This window comes from Chelonoidis abingdonii, chromosome 2 (assembly GCF_003597395.2).
Source record: "Chelonoidis abingdonii isolate Lonesome George chromosome 2, CheloAbing_2.0, whole genome shotgun sequence".
In the NCBI taxonomy this organism is placed as follows: domain Eukaryota; kingdom Metazoa; phylum Chordata; order Testudines; family Testudinidae; genus Chelonoidis; species Chelonoidis abingdonii.
This window is the reverse complement of record NC_133770.1, coordinates 299,831,993-299,853,923: the sequence shown is the minus strand read 5'-3', so window position 1 is coordinate 299,853,923 and position 21,931 is coordinate 299,831,993. Positions and strand designations below refer to the sequence as shown.

The 21,931-nt window shown below is 46.9% G+C and overlaps 1 protein-coding gene across 2 annotated transcripts in view; it reads right to left on the bottom strand.

Moving 5' to 3' along the window:
• Positions 1–21,931, bottom strand: part of ARHGAP39 (Rho GTPase activating protein 39) — a 277,564-nt gene that overhangs the window by 129,110 nt on the left and 126,523 nt on the right. For both annotated transcript variants that reach the window (XM_032790990.2, XM_032790991.2), the window contains exon 3: positions 17,348–18,755. In XM_032790990.2, the coding sequence (XP_032646881.1) occupies positions 17,348–18,755 (1,408 nt within the window). The remainder of the gene's footprint in view (positions 1–17,347; positions 18,756–21,931) is intronic.

Sequence of the window (21,931 nt, the reverse complement as noted above, 5' to 3'; positions counted from 1 at the left end):
CCTGTTTGCCCTCTTCACAAGGGTTTGGGCCAGAGAATCCATCTAGTGGCTGACCCCATGATTACTTTTCCGGCCTGCCCCCATCATGTCTTAAAATCCCCTCCTCTGTGCTGCACAGAGAGGTGCCAAGGAGATGAGCTCTACAGCACGCGGGGGGTCTGAATCCCAGCACCTGGCCTGGCACTCACAATTCAGCTGCATTAAGGGTCTTCTGCATCCAAGGAGGGTTGGGAGATTGGGTAGGGGACAGACTGAGGTGGGGGACATGCAGATCTGATAAGAAACAGTCAAACGAAAAAAAATCTGATTTAATTACATCATGTAATGGGAGACAGCTACAAAGTGACAAGTTTTTAACGTGCTTATATACCAATAGGTGAACTAGAGTGCCTCGTGTTAAATGAGGATATCGATATAATAGGCATCACAGGAACTTGGTGAGATGAGGATAATCAATGGGACTCAGTAATACCAGAGTACAAAATCTATTGGAAGGACAGAACAGGTCATGCTGGTGGGGGAGTGGCGCTATACGTGAAAGAAAGGGTAGAATCAAATGAAGTAATAATCTTAAATGAACCAAACTGTACCAAAAAATCTCTATGGATAGTAATTCCCTGCTCGAATAACAAAAATATAGCAGTAGGGTTATATTACCGACCACTTGACCAGGATGGTGATAGTGCTTGTGAAATGCTCCAAGAGATTAGAGAAGCTACAAAAATAAAAAACTCAGTAATAATGGGGGATTTCAACTCTCTCCATACTGACTGGGTACATGTCACCTCAGGAAGAGATGCAGAGATAAAGCTTCTTGATACCTTAAATAACTGCTTCTTGGAGCAGCTAGTCCTGGAACCCACAAGGGGAGAGGAAATTCTTGATTTAGTTCTAAGTGCAGCACAGGACCAGGTCCAAGAGGTGAATATAGCTGGACCGCTTGGTAATAGTGACCATAATGTAATTAATTTAACATCCCTGTGACAGCGGAAAACATCGTAGTGGCCCAACACTGTAGCATTTAATTTCAGAAAGGGGAAATATACAAAAATGAGGGGGTTAGTTAAACAGAAATTAAAAGGTACAGCACCAAAAATAAAATCCCTGCAAGCTGTGTGGAAACTTTTTAAAGACACCATAATAGACGGTCAACTTAAATGTATCCCCCAAATTAAAAAACACAGTAAGAGAACCAAACAAGAGCCACCATGGCAAAACAACAAAGTAAAAGAAGCAGTGAAGCAAAAAGACATCCTTTTAAAAGCAGAAGTTAAATCCTAGTGAGGAAAATAGAAAGAAGCATAAACTCTGACAAGTGAAGTATAAAAATATAATTAGGAAGGCCAAAAAAGAATTTGAAGAACAGCTAGACAAAGACTCCAAATGTAATAGCAAAAAAAACCATCAGAAGCAGGAACCCAGCTAAACAACCAGTGGGGCCGCTGGACGATCGAGATGCTAAAGGAGCACTCAAGGACAATAAGGCCATTGCGGAGAAACTAAATGAATTCTTTGCATCAGTCTTCATGGTTGAGGATGTGAGGAAGAGTCCCACACCTGAGCCATTCTTTTTAGGTGATGACTCTGAGGAACTGTCCCAGATTGAGATGTCATTAGAGGAGGTTTTGGAACAAACTGATAAACTAAACTGTAGTAAGTCATCAGGACCAGATGAGATTCACCCAAGAGTTCTGAAGGAACTCAAGTGTGAAACTGCAAGACTACTAACTGTAGTCTGAAACCTATAAGTTAAATCAGCATCTGTTCCACATGACTGGAGGATAGCTAATGTGATACCAATTTTTAAAAAGGGCTCAAGAGGTGACTCTGGCAATTACATGCCGGTAAACCTGAGTTCAGTACCAGGCAAACTGGTTGAAACTATAGTCAAGAACAAAACTGTCAAACACATAGATAAACACAATTTGTTGGGAAAGAGTCAACATGATTTTTGTAAAGGAAAATCATGCCTCACCAATCTACCAGAATTCTTTGAGGGGGTCAACAAGCATGTGGACAAGGGGGATCCAGTGGATATAGTGTATTTAGATTTTCAGAAAGCCTTTGACAAGGTCCCTCACCAAAGGCTCTTAAGCAAAATAAGCAGTCATGGGATAAGAGGGAAGGTCCTCTCATGGATCGGTAACTGGTTAAAAGACAGGAAACAAAAGGTAGGAATAAATGGTTAGTTTTCAGAATGGAGAGAGGTAAATAGTGGTGTCCCCCAGGGGTTTGTACTGGACCCCATCCTATTCAACATATTCATAAATGATCTGAAAAAAGGATAAATAGTGATGGATGGAGGGCAACCAGCTGAGCATAGTAGCCAAGTCCTCTGCCTCTAGCTACACCTGGGAACACCCCAATTCTCAGAGCATGGGTTTGTTAGTGTTACACAGACCCGTGGCCTAGGGATATTCTGAAACAGGAGCCTCTCGGCAAGGAGTTTGCACCCAGAATAATGCCATGTGAATCCCACTTCTGGTCTGTGTGTGCTCCATGTGGGTGGACTGCACGTATGTGCCCCAGAAGCAGGATCCATATGGACAAACACTCAAACAGCCATGGTTACAGTAAGGTAAGCAACCATTCTTTATACTACCTGGCTGTGCTTCCTGGGTGCTGGAGGGCTGCTGGCCTCTAACTGTGTGCCTCAGGTGAGGCATCTAATACAAGGGTGTTCCTTGTTCACTATCTCTGATGAGGGAGATGGGAGTGTATCCAAAAATATGTAAGTATTCCCCAACTAGTGCACTAAGAGTGATGGATAACAGATGATGTTACTGCTGCCGGAAAGAACAGCAGCATGCTGTCATCAGCTTAATGGAAGCCAGATCCTAGCCTGATTTACATCCTGCGTTGCGTGAGGGAGAAAATTAGAGCATAATCTAACCTACTGAAACAACATCGTCGCCACAAGATGAAGGTGGGCGCAGACTCAGCTGTCATCAGCAAGAGCAGAAGAATTGTCCCTGGAACAGAGAAAAGGGCCATCCAGTCTCATATGTTGCCTGAGAGGCCAATGCTGAATCCTAGTACAAAGGAAAGTCTAAACATCCTGCTGCCCCCACCCATAATCCCTCTAATTGTACAATACTGTACCAGGGGGGGGGGGGGGGGGAAGGGAATTCTTCCAGATCCCAGCATATTCCCCGAAACACGAGGGATGATGGAGTTCCTACCAGTACAGCCACCATTCTCAACCCATATCAGTGAAGGCTACTCACCTGTAACCAAGGATCTTTGAGATGAACTCTGCACATTCACACTCCTGGGGTGCAGCCTGAATGGGGACAACTCTAGCGAGCAGCTGTTGTACTCATCACACACCTCCCTCGCCCCTCCCCTCAGAGAGTGTCAAAGCGTCCCAGGGAAGAGTATAAAATGGATGGGGCACTGCTGCTGCCTTCCTTCGCCTGCGAGCCCTAGGCCTTTGGTCAGTAGGACTCCATGGTAGAGGGAAAAGGTGGGCGGAGAGTCCGTCTCGAAGAACTCCAGTGACAGGTAAGTAACCATCATTTCTCCTTGGAGTGTTCTCTGCCCTTTCCCACTCATGGGCTAGATTAACAAGCAGTGCTCGGGTCCAGGCTGATGGGACCATGGAGTCCTAATGAAATAAGGCCTGCAGATTGCTTTGCCTCAGATCTAGATTACAAATAATGTGTCTAGAAAACGCCATAGAGACTGCCTTCAATCGATCAGAATGTGTTTTAACTCCCTGGGGAAAAGACATAGCCCATCAATTTACAAGATTGACACAAAACACAAAATCCAACCCTCTTGACAGCACTTGCACAGAAACAGCTTTACCCTTATTCCTCTCTTCATATGCAATACACAGTTTTAGCGACTGCCTAAATAAAAGGCTAAAGCCCTTCTAACATCCAGTGTACATACTTTAGCCTCTCCAGCCTGAGTATGAGGTTTGGAAATGAACACTTGCAAAATTATAGACTAGTTTTATATGCAAAAATGAGATGACTTTCAGTAAAAACCTTGGGCATCTACAGAGAATTACTTTATGAAAAATAGCAAATGGCAGATCAGCCATTAATACGTTATTCACTTCTACACCTTGCTGCAGTGATAGCTATCAAAAAACACTGTCTTAACAGACAGAGGAAACAACGCACAGTTTCCCAACAGTTCAAAAGAAGGTTTCATTAATGGTGAAAGGACTATCTTCAAATTCCAAGAATGTGTTATTGGAGGTGTGATACAGCATGGCCAAAGGGCAGCAGGAGAGTGGTAGCAGGAAGCCTTATTCCCTGCAAGGGGAGGAAGGTTTGCTATAGATTAACTAGAGCACTTGTAGCCAATTAGAGCACCAGCAGTCAGTCATGTGATAAAAACCCCTGCTTCGGCCAGACAGTGTGGGAGTTGGAGCAGGAAGGTTTGGCTGGAGCAGAGAGCAGTTTGAAGGAGTTGGAGAAGAGAAGAGAAGAGAAGAGTTGAGTTTTGGAGAGAGACAAAAGGAAAGTTTGGAGGAGTGCTGCGGTGGGCTGAGAAATCCAAAAGAAACCCTAGGTAAGGGGCACCTGGCTTGTGTAGAAGGAGGGCAAGAAGCCCCTTCACAAGCTGAAGGGCAGGAGAGGGAAGTAACCCAGGGGAAGGAACCGCTAGTTCAAGTGGTTCACCACAAACCTCAGGGCCCCTGGGTTGGGACCTGGAGAAGAGGGCGGGCCCAGGTCCCTCCCTCTCCACTCCACTCCCCTTCTCAAGGACACTAGTGGGGTAATTAAAATACCAGTTCAGAGGCAAGCAATGGCGCCCTGAGCCTTCCCCAAAGAAGAGAAAGCACGAGACCCAGCATAACAGGACCGGCAATTTGCCACAGAGGATATAGATTATTAAGGCCTTTTAAGAACTTTTTAACCACAGCATAAGTAAAAACTGATTTACATCTGCAGGTACATGGTATTCTGATACGAAGGAGAACTGAACCTTCACTGAAGATAGTGAAAGACCTGTTCTCTGAAGATACAATAAATATTCTACTATATAATTAATGGGTGCTGTACCCTATATATGGATCTATCTCATAAATGGTAACACATAATAATTTTTTTCCATTTATGACTATAATATTTTCATGTGGACTCTTCTCTTGAATTTATCAGTACATTTTGTACCTCTAATGAACAAGACTTTTCTAACAGTCCCAGAGCCTTATTCTCCATGCCTTTAAACGGAGAGACTAAGATCTGGGTGACAGAACATCCCTTGTTGCGTGAACAAGTCCGGTACTACTGTAGAGATTTGATTAACTCTCTGAACAGGTGAAGTAAATCTGGGTACTGGGCCACAGTAATTTTATCACTATCACGGTAATTTTATCACTATCTGAACGAGGGGAAATGGGGAAAATGCAAAAATTAGGCCTCAACCCCAATGTATTAGAAACACATCTGATATTGAGTCCCTGTCTTTTCTCACTCTGGAGCGAAGTTTCTGACAATTTCTGTTCCTGCTGAATGCAAAAAGATCTATTATAGGATTCCCCACAAACTGAAGAGGTGTGTTACTACTTGGTCTTTCAAAAGGCCTTTTGTGCATCTGAGAGGTTAACCTGCTCAGGTCAGCTGCAAGTGTGTTTTGTTGAATTGCTATTGTGTGAACATCTTGTTCTGTACACCAATCCCAAAGATGCCTTGTCTCTATGCACTGTCATGGAGAATGAGCTCCACCTTGTTTGTTTCGATAAGGAGCCATTGCAATCATCTAGTCTGACCTACTGTATCACACAGGCCATACACTTCTGGCACGTGTGCCGGATGCTAGAAACACTACCCAACTGGACACACACTTTTTAAAACCGGGATTTTTTATTCTTCAGTTCCGCCATCTGCGAACCAATGACTAACAGTTAACTGAACCTAATACTAAACTATTAACTATCTAATAAGATAACAATCTAACTATAAAATAATTAATCAGCTAATAAGCTACAGATCAGGGAGCACTGCAGAACAGTTCCTCATTGGTTCAGCTGGTTGCAGTTCCAAGGAACTGAGAGGGGTGGAGTGCCACGCTCCCTTTTATAACCCTGCTCTGGAATGTTCAACGGTCCGTGAAGGGAGAGGCAAGAAAGGCATGTGAACGCTTTGACTACTGCTAGCTGAACCAACTGGAGTATCCCATTAGTGGGAGTATGCAAATAACATTCAAAGAAGAACTGTGAAATTCACTCAGCTATTTGCCTCAATATTATCCTGCAGCAGTGAGTCCCACAATTAACTACATGTGGTGCAAAAAAGTATTTCCTTTTATATTTTTTAATTGGCTGCTTTTTAGAGTTCCTCCTTTTCCTTGTGGGAAGGGATGGAGAGAACAAAGAACACTTCATGGAATCTATGACATATTTCATATATTGTACTGTGTTTGTAGGTCTCCTCTTTCCAACATATACACCTCTACCCCAATATAATGCCACCCAATATAACATGAATTCAGATAGAACGCGGTAAAGCAGCCCTCTGGAGGAGGGGGAGCTGCGCACTCTGGCGGATCAAATCAAGTTTGATATAACGCAGTAAGATTTTTTGGCTCCTGAGGACAGCGTTATATTGAGGTAGAGAGGTATCATTCTAAATTCCTGATGCTTATGCCTTTTCATTGCTTTGCTTCAGACTTCTTCTGCAGTATTGTGCTTTGTCTTATAACGGGCAGAGTGATAACCCTGTTTTCTTCTCAGTTCATATATACATTTAATATTGGTTTGAGGTTTTTATTCCTTTCCAAATTGTTTACACTTTTAACCAGTATTAAACTTCCTCCAGTCCCACCAGCTGATCAAGAGAGAATAAAAAAATTAAGACCTCCTGAAGGAAATTACAAGCAGCCATGAACAGTAACCATGAGACTAAATCATTTCCAAACATGGATAAACCTCTGGAGGCTAATAAACACCCGTGTAGTTTACAGTTGTACATCAGACTTCCGTTCCAGCTAAGGGAGTTTGTAACAAGCTACACACACTATAAACACATGCTCCAGTACATCAAGAGGATCTCCAAGTTGTACTGCGTTTGGAAACCATGGCACAAAGCCAAGGATTATAGGGCAATGAAGGATAGCACCGGACAAGGACTGAGCTGTATGTGGGCTGATCCTGTAGAACACAACCTCCATGATTTGTTGTGATCACTGGTTTTTATGATGACAAGTATCAGCTCATTGTTTCCTTGTGTCTCCTCCCTCTTTGTTTTATCCACCTATTGTCTATACTCTTGGGCTTTGACTGAAAGCTCCTTGGGGCAGGGGCCGTATTTTGTGTCGTGTCTGACATAATGGGGCCCTGGCCTCCAGGGGCTACTACAATATAAACAAATAACAGATGATGCCCTACAGCAGCAATGTGAGCTTTCAGGACTTCAATTTTGGGGGGGTATTCTCAATTCTGAGGTGGATATATAGCCCTTTTCTAGCAGTCACCCCTTCCAGGGTAGGGCTGTCCTGGCCCCCAGACAGCTCTACGGTGACTTGTATCCAACAATCTCAAATGTGCACAGGGAGAATGGCCAGGATTTGACGTGGATGGGTAAGGGGTCCCTACCCTACTTCCCCAGGCCACAGAGTTCCCCTCTGCCCGGGCTCCTAGGTGTTCTAAACAGCAGAGTTTAAAGGGGGCAGCAAGGAGAACACAGCTGTGCAACTCTGCTAGGGAAGGAGGACACTCAGGCTGCAGTAGCTGTTGCAAAGTGGTCAGCGGCCACCTCAAACAGCTGCCTTAGTGATGTGGAGAGGATTCATAGGATATGGAATTATCAGAGTGACTCAGACCCATGGTCTGTCGAGCCCAGCGTCCAGTCTCTGACAGTGGCCAGCACCAGATTCTTCAGAGGACCGTGCAAGACTCGTACCGTAGGCAGGTGTGGGATAATCTGCCATGTAGGAAGATCTTATTTTAGGCCATAGCAATTAGAGATATGGTTCAGATTTTCAGCCAGAGGTTTTATATCCCTTCCAAAAATCTGTTAGCATCAACTCTCATTACTCCCAGGCTGGTCTTTTGAAGGTGTGCAGATGGTCTTGAAGGCTGAGGACTGAAAGGTCAAATATAGTGTGATTGTTTAGTATCTGACCTCTGTCTCCTCATCCTCAAGGGAACCCTGCACAACACCTTCAAAAAACAAACCTGAGAGTTTAAATTAATAACTTTGCTAGATACTAGAAGTCACGGACTGAACAGAGACACTGGATTTATAGCTTATTTAAAACAATCTATAACCCACCCAAACCCCACCCTCAGCTTTTGTTTTCTTCCTTTTCCCTTATGACTGAAGGGGTGTTAACAGGCCACTTCATCGTGAATGATTCCTTGAAATATGTATTAACTACTTATGCTAAATAATCTGTCCCACCTTCTATTTAGCTGTGATCAACCTGAAGAAGTCGTCAAGCTTGAAAACTTGTCTCTCTCACCAACAGAAGTCGGTCCAATAAACGATATTACCTCACTCACCTGGTCTCTCTCAAATAAACTCTGTCACCTGGTTCCCCTTTATCCACTATTCCTTCTTTCACACACCCCACCCACAAATCTGGCTAACTTTGGTTTTGGCTGAGGAGAGAATTTAGCCTTTTAGTTCTGCTCAATGGTGGTGAAAGCCTCCCCAGAGGGTTACTGTCTAACTCCAAATAAATTTACTATTTTCTGGCTCATAATCTTTCAGTACTCATAAGCACAGATCTGCTATCAGTGCATCACTTTTATGGCCATATATATATTTGTGTCAGAGGAACTGGCTGCTTGAAAACCTGCCAGGGCTAATTCATGACTGATGCCTGGCTCCTAAAATTCCCTGCAACTCAGTGGCCTGTGTCCTATTGGCTGCCTCTAGGTTACTCTCCCATTAGATACTGATGGAGGATCCCTAGCAATTCCGGCTTCTTAAAATAAAACTGTTTGGGTTAAGGGCTCCAGGGCCTGGGATGGGAGAGGCAGAGCTACAGTTCGATTATTACAGACCCATCATAGCCCTGAGCTGTCAAACCCACAAGGAAACGCTCTCTGCCATTTCCCCAGCTATCACACACCAGATGTCCCGCTACAGTAGCGCTGTCAAGGGGAAGCTAAGCAATGTAAGGAGGCAGCTATTTATGTGCCGAATAACAAGGACACAGTGCAATCTAATTATCACGTTGGCAAAGGCACCATATGGAGCTGGGGGACAGTTGTCAGAGAGGCTGGAGCTGGAGGATTTTGAGGCAGTTTTGGTAGCGTATACCCCTCTCCTCCTCTCTCCATGCCTGCTGGGACCAATGTGCATCCTGCCCCCATCTCTGCACGAGCTTCTGAATGTGATGATGAAGATGTGATTACATATGCTCCATACCAGCAGGCTCAATTCCCCCACTGGGAGCCAGGATTAATCAATCTCCTCTTCTTTCATGTATTGATATCTCTGTCCCCCAATATATACTGTACAAAAAGAATGGGTTTTTAAACAAGCAGCAAGTTTATCCTTATTGCTTAACTAAATGAAGTGGACAGTGAGTTACTCAATACATCACCAATGTCCTTATCACTTATCACCTTTCATCTCTTCACAAGCATGGAGAACATCTAACTGCGTGGGCCTCTGCGCTCTAGGTTAGCTTTATCCACGCTGCAGAGCTTACAGCAAACAAGACTTGAGGCTGCCCAGACGGTTAAGCATAGAAAGTTCAAGATACGGCAGTTCTGAAAACAATGCAAGCATAAACTTTTTGGACTGGAGGCCTCTCTCTCCAGCTCAGCCAACAGGGGAGGATTGGGGGCTGCTTGGGTTTTCCATCTAGGTTCTTGACAGTGGAGCTCAAACAATCACATATGGTTTTCAAGAAGTTCACAGGTCTGATTAGACTTCTTTGGACTCTGCCTGGCCCCAGGTACAATAAGCAGAGTGCTGATCACACAGGTAAAGTAGCACGGGGACACTGGAGAAATAGTCTAGAGCCACCAGGCCCCTCCTCCACCCCTCCTAGCAGCCAGGCAGGGCTTGGGAATGGGAGGGAAAGGGGGAAGAAGATTCTAGAACACCATGGGCCACAAACTAACCACAGACACATCCAGCCGTGGCAATGTTTTCATTGCAACAACAGTATGTGATGACAATGAATTACGTTGTTGTAATATCATGACCTAGGCATACCAGCGTCAGGCCATGACTTTGGGGCTCTCTATGACTAGATTCACTGAAAGTAGCTCTCTGGCTCTGGTCTGCCAGTGGGAGAATTGCACCCCAGGAGAGCTGAAGGCATGAGGTCTGACACCCAGGGTGGCTCAGAGAGAGGGGTCAGAGGAGCCTCGAGCCCTGTAACCAGAACAGTACTGACCTAGAATATTCATCTCAGCTCGTCCCTTGCTCTCCTATTTCCTAGCAGAATGTAGGGTTCCAGCTGGGGAATTGCATCTTAGGGGATAGCTACCTATCATCTTGTCTTCTGCCTTTGCAAGGCAGCAACAGATTTGTTGAATTAGTAGCAGAGCCTGTACTATCAGAAATGAAAGCGAGAGCCACACATGGATGGTGCAAGGATAATGTCCAGTTAAGGACACATCACACGATAGCATATTTCATGCATGATCCTGGCAGTTGGCAAGTAGGGGAGGCAAAGAAATAGGGAAGCAGAAGCAGGAGCTTGCCCTTCTCTCAGGCCGACTGTGATTGGTTCAGTTATAAAGAGAGGAGATAGCTCTGTAAGAAACACATCCAGACACTTTACGCTGCAAAAGCTTCTTCCAGCTTATGCTGAACACCAACAGTATAAAAAAGGCAGATTCAGCCCATCACAGGGCAGGTGAGACCCAGAAAGGATCATCTATCACCTTCCAATAGTACATATTAACCTGTCCTTTTCCCATTGCTGATGGCCTCCCAAGGCACTCACTCCATGTGACCACCCAACTGGACATCTCCAGGGGCCTGGAAATCAGTGCCATCAACTAGGGGATCCAGATGATTTGAATGGTAGACATGCAGGATGTAGGCTTAGGAAAGGCAGATTATCTGGGCAGTTGGGTACCTCTGGATGAAGACATACTATGATATAAATCTCTTTGCTAACAGAAATCTGAGAACTGCTGTAAGATCCAGACACTTAAGAGGTCCCACGTAAGTTACGAACCAGTCAGTATGCACTCTTTTTCCACCTTATAAGGTTGATGCCTGCCTCTAGCACGTTAACAGGCATCTGCATGTGGACAGTGAGGTGACTGCACAAGCCTAGGTAGATCTGTGGCCGTGAAACTGGGCTGGCACACACCAGGGGTGAGTGAGCAGTTTGGAAGTGAGACTTAGGCCTGGGCTACACTAGTGGGGGGTTCGAACTAAGATATGTAAATTCAGCTACGCTACTGGCGTAGCTGAAGTCGAAGTATCTTAGTTCGACTTACCTGGCCATCCTCACGGCGGCGAGTCAACTGCAGCGGCTCCCCCATCGACTATGCTTACTCCTCCTGCCAAGGTAGAGTACGGGTATCGATTTGGGAATCGATTTATCAGGTCCAGATGAGACGCGATAAATCGATCTCTGATACATCGAACACTACCCGCTGATTCGATGGGTAGTATAGATGTACCTTAGGCAGCCACCTGCAAAAACATGGCTGTATGTTTCTTACACAACTCTGGGCAAAGATTCACTTTCCTTGCTCTGTATTTATTATTGGTTCAGCGGCTGGAAGTAGAGGGACTTGGATTGATAGATTAGAGGGTTATCTAGTTTTACTGCAGAAACACAGTAGCTCCTCCAGTGAATGAAAGTTATATTGGTCCTGATATTACCCATCAGTCCTGAATCAGCAGCCACACTAGCTATCTGTTTATATGGTCTCCATGAAAGCATATGGCAATTGCCAAACTGAGGAACCAGTGACAATTTTTAAAGGTCCAATATCTCAAACCACAAGGGCACAAACAAGTACTTCATATTCTTGGAGACACAATCCCAGGTATCTGAGGGATAAGCCCTTTGGAAAATAGAGCACGATTCTCCTTTAAAGTCCTTTACATCACATCTTGGAAAAGCTAGAAACACCGACAGGACCAATATAGCTACTATCAGGACCAGTACAATTTTCTGTGCATTGGCGCTAGACATGCGATCAGAAAAATATTTCATCCCCTCTCCCCCGTTCTGTAGCTTCCATGGAAATACTATGTTGTAATTTCTTAGAACAATTCTCTGAAGATATCCTTATGCTGACAACTGTAACTCTACAGTAGCCGGCACTATTTTTCCTTTTTGGCTAGACACGGTTCACCTTGTGCACTAGACCCACTGACACCTATGGGTCATTGAGCTAGAAGTTGGCCTGCAAAGGGAGAGATGAGTGTGCGCCCTTTTCTGCATCTTCAGAATGCTTAAGGAGGACTGGAAGAGAGTCTGGAAAAACAAAAAGTCCCTTTTGAGTAGTGTTTTTAGCTTACAATACATACACTGGGAATATTAAATCTAGTCCTTCTGGTTTTATTGGAGGTCTCCTTGGAGGACTAGAGAGCTAGAGTGGGAGCTTTCTCAGCTCTTAATTGAAGGGGCAGGGTGTTGAATCTCTAAACAAAATATTTATTTTAATATGGTGTTTAACTCAGACAAAACCCCAAGATTATTTGAGAGAGCTTGACTATACTCTGTGCCTGCCCCACAAAGGATAATATCTGAAGACTTGGGCCCAGATCCTCAAAGATATTTAAGCTCCTAATTGGATCTTAGTTCCCTAAAAACCCCAATGGCTCAGGTTTCTCTTTGGTGGCGCTGAGATAATCCTATTGGTTCTCTAGCCAGCTATAAAAACAACAAGGAGTCTGGTGGCACCTTAAGGACTAACAGTTTTATTTGGGCATAATCTTTTGTGGGGAAAAACCCACTTCTTCAGATGCATGGAGTGAAAATTACAGATACAGGCATAAATATATATCAGTGGTCCACAATGCAGTGCTCGCGGGCGCCATAGCACCCGCTGAGGCATTTGTGTGCGCACGCCTAGTGCCCAGCAGGGGAGAAAAGCCGCAGCCCTGTGCCTGCCGGGGACAGAGAACTCCGGGGCTGCAGGCTTCATTCTATGTTAATGTAAGAATAATAAATATATTTGGACCAGCAGTTCAACAATGTTTTACTTTTTTAAAATAAATAAGATGAAAACTGTTTATAATATTTATTTTGTAAAAATTCTTTAATTTTTCTTACAGGTAGATAAAAAAGAGCAATTCACATGGTAAGGTAAAAGAGTAATTGCCAAATAATTTAATTAATACCTTTCACATGTAAAATTACCTTTTTTATCTTATGGATTTATATATTATGTAATATTAAATATGATGTTTTTCATATTATTTAATGTACAAATACAAAATAAGCCTTGAAAAATGGTTGGTGCCTACCACACTCTTCTGAAAACATGAATGTGCTACTGGCCACAAAAAGGTTGGAGACCACTGATATATATTGGCACATGAAGAGAAGGGAGTTACCTTATCTTCATGTGCCTCTCTCTCCCCCCCCTCCGTGTATATATATACATATATATATGCCTGTATCTGTAATTTTCACTCCATGCATCTGAAGAAGTGGGTTTTTACCCAGGAAAGCTTATGCCCAAATAAATCTGTTAGTCTTTAAGGTGCCACCAGACTCCTCGTAGTTTTTGTGGATACAGACTAACACGGCTGCCCCTCTGATACACTACTTGGGTAGTCATCTATGGAATCCTCCAGGAAAGATAAGGTAGAGAAAACTTCAAGGGATAGATTTTCAGAAGTGCTTCACGCCCACCTGCTCCCTCTAAGAACACTGGAAGTTGGTTGAAATCCTGCCCATCTCATTCAAGGATCTAAATGAAAGCTGAGCTCTTTTGAAAACCTAGCTAAGTTCAGTATTTAGGGGCCTCCATGGCACTCACTGAGTGCTGAGCTCTTTTAGGAAGCTGGCACCCCATTTCTAGCCCGAACAAACAAGCAGAAAATAGCAGCTCTTGAAAACACCTTTCAGGCCCTTCATCATGGATCAAGAAGCAATAAAAAGAGCACACAACCACAATTTTTCTTCCTTGTAGAACTGACCTGCAAAGAGATGCTGTCAAGGGTGGTGATGGACTCAAAGACATGACTCATCATTTCTCTTCAGTCTCTTTGCAAGCCCTATGCATTTATTCATACAGAGTTTTTCTTCTCTCAGAAGAAAACGCTTTAATGCTCTTCTTTCTTTACAGACAAATCAATTGCAGCAGCCCAGCACTCTCAGCAACTCTACAACAAACCAGTGTGCAGGCACAAAGGTGAAACACAGCAGTCCTGCTTCCAGCTCCCAAGATCAGCTTCACCAAAAGAAAGGGTTCTCAGAACTATGGAAAATACTCAAGCAGAAATCTTTTCACAGTTCTAAAAACAGCCAGAAAATACACACTGGCTACAATTAAGCCCACATATTCCAGCTGCTTTTTCCCTACAAGATGAGAACTTGGGTTGATTTTCAATTTTTCCCCCAAGGACGAGATAATTCTGGAGGGATTATTTTAAATGCACCCCCCTTATTCTGCCATCAGTGTTTGTATAAGAGCCACACCTAGAGATCCCGGCCTACATCTGGGCCCGCTGTGGGCTGGGCATTGCACGGACACACAGTGAGAGCTCACAGTTTACACAGACAGAGAGGGAAGTATTGTGTCAGTCTTACAGATGGGAACTGAAGGCCAAGGAGGTTAATTGACTTGCCCAAAGTCACACAGGGAGTCTGTGGCTGAGCTGGGAACTGAATCCAGAGTTCCCGAGGGCTACTCATTCTCTCAAAGCTCTACTTGCTTGGATAGATTTTCACAGGACACAATAACCACCCACTCTATCAGGTGGTTCAGACTGACCCCCCACCCACAAAATCCAAGTCAGCCAGGATAAACTGCCCAAGCTCCACTCCCTCACACAGGAACCTTGAAGTCTGTTCATAAAACACGTCCACCACATCTCCATATCTCATAACACAACAACAAGGGGACATTCAGTGGAATTGAGAAGGTGACACATTCAAAACCAACAAAGAGGAAATATTTTTCCACATGCATAATCGGACTGTGGAACTCAACGCCACATGATGTCATTGTGCCCAAAAACTTAGCAAGATTCAAAAAGGGACTAGATATTTATATGCATAGCTAGATTATCCAGAGTTATAGCTAATGCCAACACAGTTTTTGGAAGGGATATTAAACCTCCTGCTTTGGAATTTAAGCCAATCTCTGACTCGTAGGGATTAAAAGAAAGACCTAACGTGGGAAGGCAGGTTACACCACATCTACCTACTGCGGGATTTCTTGTACCGTCCTCTGAAGCACTTAGTCCTGACCACTGTCACAGACAGGACACTGGACTACACGGACCTCAGATCTGATCAAGTGTGGCAAATCCTACAAGGGCTTTGCTGGGCCAGGACAGAGAGTTGAGGAATGTGCCCTGCCACCAAACTAGGGGGCTATTAGCAACCTGAAAGGTCAAAGCTGCCATGACACCTGCTGGGTTGAAAGATGTCTCAGGTAGCCAGGCCCAGCCTGTTTTGAACTGAATACAGTATGTCAAAGGCCAATCCCTTTGATTCTCCCTGGGCACCAGTACCCACTGGCAAGCACAGACCATTCAGCCCCACTGGGATGTGCTGTCAATATGAAACTCCATTTAATAATATAAATTTCCAGAACGTCTCCAGGTGCAAATGCCGCTGAGGTCACAGTCAGAGTCTAATCTGGAGGTGCCAGTGGCATGAAACACTGTAGCCAGGTTCTGCATGTGAAAAGACAGGTGCAACCTTCTTGCCACATGCAGCTGGAAATAGCGTCTGACCATAGCAGTTCCCTGAGCATTCAAGGATCCAATCCAGCCCTCACAGTAACAGATGGGGGTCCACCGAGGTTGGAGGAGGAGGCGGATACAGATCTCCACTATTTCTAAGGGGAATGCTACTTGGCACTTCCTTAGCACCTGTCATACAAGGTTCTCAAGTGTGTTACCGGGAACAGTGCTGGATGTATTCTGAATCAGGACTTCCTCTCCTAAATGTTTTATGGTTTCCCTTGACTCTTTATAGAAACTCTGCCATGAAGACCTTTGTGTCTGGCTCACCAGCGCAGTGAAATGGAGCAGTCTCACCCTGACTATGATCCAGAGTGTCTCAAGAGGGTTATTTAGCGCTAGATCCTGCACCCACTGAGGTCACGGTGACTTTTCCACTGGTGTCAGTGGGAGTGGAATCAGCCCCTTGGCCAATTAAAAGCCTTAGGCTTTGCGGTCCTGGCGATGGAGATCTCTGTGCAGAGTGGCTTCCCGCTACCCTTAAGAGAACAATAGGGAGGAGTCTGGAAATTCCAAGGAAGCTGTTAAGACCCCTGCCGCAGTCTCCTGGCTAGCAGCTACTAAGAGGCAGACAGCACTCCTTATTCCCACTTAAGCAGTCTTCACCACGCATGCAGCTTCTGCCTGAAGAGCCAAGTGCACTCCTCATCCTGCCTTCCTTGTTGTGATCTGAAAGCAAATTGCACTGCTGGTTTCAGAGCAGCTTCCTTTTACACTCAATACAAAAATCATCATCATCACACAGGACCCAGGTAGGAAGAATCAATGACTGCAAAGTTCACCGGCCCCTTTTTATGGGCACAGCAGTCCCCTGCATGGCAGGAGCACCAGGGCATGCCCATACAGCTCAGGCACAGGGCTACACTTAAGAAAGAAAGTCAGTGTGAGCTGAGTGAAGCAGCTGGAGCCTGACAGCCGCTCACTCCCTGCAGTTAATCCTGCTGCAGAGTGACAGCAGGGCAGAGTATTTTACAGGGAAGGAGAAATGGCTAATAAAACCAGAGGCCTTTATTAGCAGTACGTAAAGCAGAGTGAGCATCCTGCAGAGCCAGTCTAGGCCAGTCATTCGCATGGCAGCAGCTACTTTTGCATGTGGGGGTGCCCTGCTGGAGTCCCGAGTGGGCTATGGCTGTTACCTGAACCGTGATCCAACCCTGGGAAAGGACACTGAGGAAAATCCCTGCATTGACCCCTAGGGATCCGCTGGGCTGGACCCTAGGTCAGGACTGAAACCTCTCTGGGCTGACTTTTGCCAGAGTATCCGTGCAGCACTGTACTCTGCCGCCGCCCATCCGCACTGACAGGCCTAGCAAAGGCTGTGTCAAATCTGAATCAGGTGGGAACCCTGAAGGATACCATGTGGCTACAACATCACAGTCAGTGCTGCACTGTGAGTCAGTGAGTGTGGGGTAACACTTACACCTTACAGAGGGCGTGGTATGCCAGGATGCAGTGTGGTGCCCAGCCCCCGCAGCGATGGGCACCTTAGATCAGACAGCCAAACCCTGCCCTGCTGTGCGTATTACCTGAGATGGATGCAGGTAGGGCTCTGGAGAAGCCAGGTTGGTCTGCACAGACACACTCTTCTCCAGCAGGATCTGAGGGAACCCCAGCTTCTCAAAGGTATTCCTCTTCCAGTGCTTGCTTTCCTGCTGTGCCAGGGCCTCATCCTCGCTGAAGGCCCGCACCACGGGGCCGGGCATAGGTAAAGGCAAGGCACCATCGCTCTCATAGCCTGAGCCGTCCTTCTGGGAATCCCAGCTGCTCCGCTGTTTCATGTGGTAGTGAGCCTGCTGCGCCTCCCATGCCAGCCGGGCCTGGGCCAGGAAGGGCTCCGGGAAGCCCCGCACTGCCTCAGCCTCAATGGATTTGCTCTCTGTGCGGTTCATCTGGGGCCTGTAAGTGCCGGGCATGGGCCTCTCCTCTGCCATCAGCTGCTCGTTGAGCGCCTCCCGATCCCCCGAGCCATCCGTGGAGGAGGTGTTGGGGTCATGGGACAGGGAGGGCTTCCTGCTTTTCCTTTTCCTGGTGCTAGGTGAGTACCCTGTAGAAGACATGGTGTCCTGCTGACTGGACCATGACATGGAGTCTTCCCCCTGGGAGGCCTGGCTCATGGGCTGGCTGTGTCGGAAGTCAGCCCCTTCCATGCTGCTGTAGTCCCCAGACTTGATCTCCAGGCGCTGGTCCCTCACCAGGCAGGGGCTGTGTTGCAGTGAGTACGAGCCACCTACGGGGTTAGGGGAGTATTTGTGTCGCAGGCCCGTTTTCAGCTTGGGGCTGGAACCGGACTGCTCCACGTAAACCAGCTGTCTTACATACTCCTTGCCTGCAGGGCTGTACTCCAGGCTCATGAACCTCTCGGGGCATTTCTGTTTGGTCAGCACCAGCTGCTGGTAGGGGGAATTGGGGCCCTGCTTGGGCGACTGCAAGAATGGGTGGGGTTTGCGGATGGGCGATTTCTGCGGGGAGCCCGCCTTGTAGTTGCCGCTGGCTTCATACTGCATGTCCACCGGGGGCTCGTCATAGATGGGGGCCTGGTACTCCATGGGGGGCTCCTCATACAAGGGGGGCTCATAGGCGTAGCGAGGAGAAGATGGCTGGGACTCACTCGAGTGCTTCCGGTGCTGGGACTGGAGCGGGGAGCAGAATGAATCCCCCCGACCGAGCAGCGGGGAGCAGCTACCCACATGGTCAGCCCTTTTCAAGAAGGGAGACTGCTTCCTCTCAGGGAAGAAGACAGAGTTGTCAGTGTCAGGGGCAAACGTCTGCAGGTTGGGGGACTGCTGGCCCCCTGACGGCCTCCGTGAGCGGCTCCCCTGCTGATTGTCGGTGGTGTAGCCATTGCCCTGGTGCATGAGGAAGCTCGGCTCGCGGTCCGTCACCTTAATCAGCATGCGCTCCTTGGTGCCGGTGTTCCATCGCAGGGAGGACGTCCTGTGCGAGGCAGAGAACACACAAGCCATCGTCAGAAAGGGAGGGATTGGGGGAGTGGGGTGTTTTCATTAAAAGAATAAAGAGCATTTGCCTGAGAATTTTTATATTGTGTGTTAGGTTTCCAAAAGATACCCACTTCCACCTCCCAGGGGCACATACACTAGCATAAGCAGGTGGCATCCCCACCCTGCTCCCAACACAGACATACACACCGGAGACATCCAAAATTAGTTCCTTCCAAATATAAACCTCAGCCCAAGCTTCCTGAGTTAAGTTGTTCCTAGAGTTTTTCCCTGCAGGACCTTCTGTGTCTCTACCTAGTTTCTTCTGCTTTAGAAACTCTTAAACCTTTTATTCACCTGAGTCGAAGGTGATAGGGGCCATTTGGTCTGGGTACCCAGCTAAGTTAGCAGAAGAGCTCTGAAGTTCTGTGCAGTGCTCTAAGCAGCCGGCTCTCCATCACAATTATTTAACACATATTCCATTTGCACAGAAACAAAGGTTCCCAGAAGGCATCCAACTTTAGCCCACTCCCTCAGCAAGAGTGATGGGCCTAGCCCAGCAGTTGGGACATTGAAGTCAGCCTCTGTCAGATCCTTGAGGGTAGCAAGCTCCTGTCTAACACCCTCCACTGAGATCACTTGGCACTGTTCCCCAGACAGTTACATCTAGGGAGCCTCTCAACTGCTGCTGGGGCACATGCAGAGAAAGACTCATCACTGAGCTACAGCACACATGGTCCAAACTGCTTTGGTGGATTTAATATAACTAGTTCAAGTAAACAGCAACCAAAACAGAACCACATGGAACTGTTTTAACCCAAGGAAGGTCACAGATCAAAGACTTTGAGTGCCCAGACTGGGTTTATAAGTGCCTTGGCTCTGGAGAACTGAGACGTGGGTTGTAAGCCCCCCATGGAAGGGACCTGGGGTGGTGATTTTGAATGCCTGAATTGAGACACTTTAAAGGGGCCTGATTCTCAGTGGGCTGGCAGCTTGGCACTTTCTAAACATCAGGCCCTAAGGTATCTCAATGGAGGCAGCCAGATTCACTAGTCACACCTGAAAGCCTTGACCTGGGCCTAGTTTGCCTGTCTGTCTGAGGCACCACGCACTACTGTGGCACTCTACGTGCAAAAACGATGGTAAGAATTCAAACTGCAAAGTCGAGCACTCAGAAGTTACAGAATGCCCCCTTTTGTTTGCACTTCAGGACAGTTTTTCAAGGACATGATCACATACTGCTTTTTCCACAAGAGCTGCGCCTCATTCACTGCACAAGACAGAGCGGCTCTAGGAACAAGTCAAGGCTGTGTAGGGAATGAGACTGTATTCCATAGGCTCCCTGCCTCGTTTGCTGAACAAGCTGAGGGGTGGCAGTGAATGAGGCAGGGGACTGCAGGAAGAGAAAGGATGGTCTCATGGTTAAGGCTTCCCTGGAGAATTGGATTCTATCCCCATCTCTGCCACAGTGTGTGTGTGTGTGATGCTGGGCAAGTCACTTAAATCAACTTTTCACGGATGGTCTCTAATTGCACGTTCCTCATTTTCAGGCTATCCAACTTGAGACCCCTGCTGCACACACGCCCAAAGTCAATGGAAGCCGTGCTTTGAACATAAAAAGATGTCATATGCTGCTTAGTACTCCAGAAGTCAAGTCCCCAGACATCTCAAACTGGGCATCCAAACTTAGTGGACACTTTTGACCTTAAATCTCTCCGGGTGAAATCCACAAAGCAACTTAGGTGCCTAAACTCCACAGCTAAGAGTCGAAATCCCTCTGCGGGGCACTACTGTGACCGACAAAATTCCCACTTGACTGCCACCTAAACTCATTTGGAGCCTAATCTGCCATTGTAAAAGTTCCCATAGCACCTAACTTGGGGCATGCCCATGGCTGTCTCCCTCTACGCATCTGGACACTTACCTTCTGCCTACGCCCCAAAGCAATTCAGGAACAGCAGGAAGACAAGCATTCAGCCGCCTAAGTCACATGCTGGATGGGATCCAGCAAGCAGCCTCTGAGCATGTCTAGTGAAGCAGGTTCAAAATCCAAACAAAATCCAGTGGAAGGGATACAAACCATATAACTTTTAGACCAGTGCTCAGTGGGATGTGGGAGACCCAAGTTCAATTTTGCCATCTCTGCCAGAGGGAGAGAAAGGATTTGAATAGGGTCTCCCACCTCTCGGGAGTGCTGATGAGGGGTTCCCTCAGTCTCTCCTGCTGGAACTGTTCCACAGTGTCTCAATAATGGGACCAGTGAGAGGAGGAATGTTTCCGTGCTCCGAGCACCTACCTGGGGAGGTGGGAGACCCCAGGTCCAGCCTCCCTGCTTCAATCACGCTTCATTATTTATACACAATGGAACAGCTTCTAGAGGAGAGATGGAGGGAGCCCCACATCAGACTATCCCATAGCTCAGTGGCTACAGCATATTTCTGAAAGATGGGGGGGACCCCTATTCAAAATCTCTCCCCACATCAGGCAGAAGGGGGGAAGTGAACCTGGGTGTTCTACATCCCAGGAAAGTCTTTTAGCCATGCGACTAAAAGTTTAAGGTGCGCATCACCTAGTGCTGCCAACCTTCTAATCACACAAAACTTAACCCCCTATCCCCGCCCCTTCCCTGGGGCTCTGCCCCTTCTCCAGGGCCCCACCCCCACTCACTACATTCCCTCTCCCTCTGTGGCTCACTCTCCCTGCCCTTCACTCACTTTCACTGGGCTGGGGCAGGAGGTTGGGGTACAGGAGGGAGTGAGGGCTCTAACTGGGGGTACAGGCTCCAGGGTGGGGCCAGAAATGAGGGGTTCAGAGTGCGGGAGGGGGTTCCAGGCTGGGGCAGGGAGTTGAGGTACAGGAGAAGGTGAGGGCTCCAGCTAGGGGTGCAGGCTCTGGGGTGCGACTAGGGATGAGGGGTTTGGGGAGCAGGAGGGGGCTCCAGGCTTGGGTTTGGGGACAAGGGATTAGGAGTGAGGAAGGGGGCTATGGGTTGAGGCGGAGGTTGAGGTGCAGGAGGGGTGAGGGCTCTAGGTGGGGCTCGGGATTCATAGATTCATAGACTCTAGGACTGGAAGGGACCTCAAGAGGTCATCGAGTCCAGTCCCCTGCCCTCATGGCAGGACCAAATACTGTCTAGACCATCCCTGATAGACATTTATCTAACCTACTCTTAAA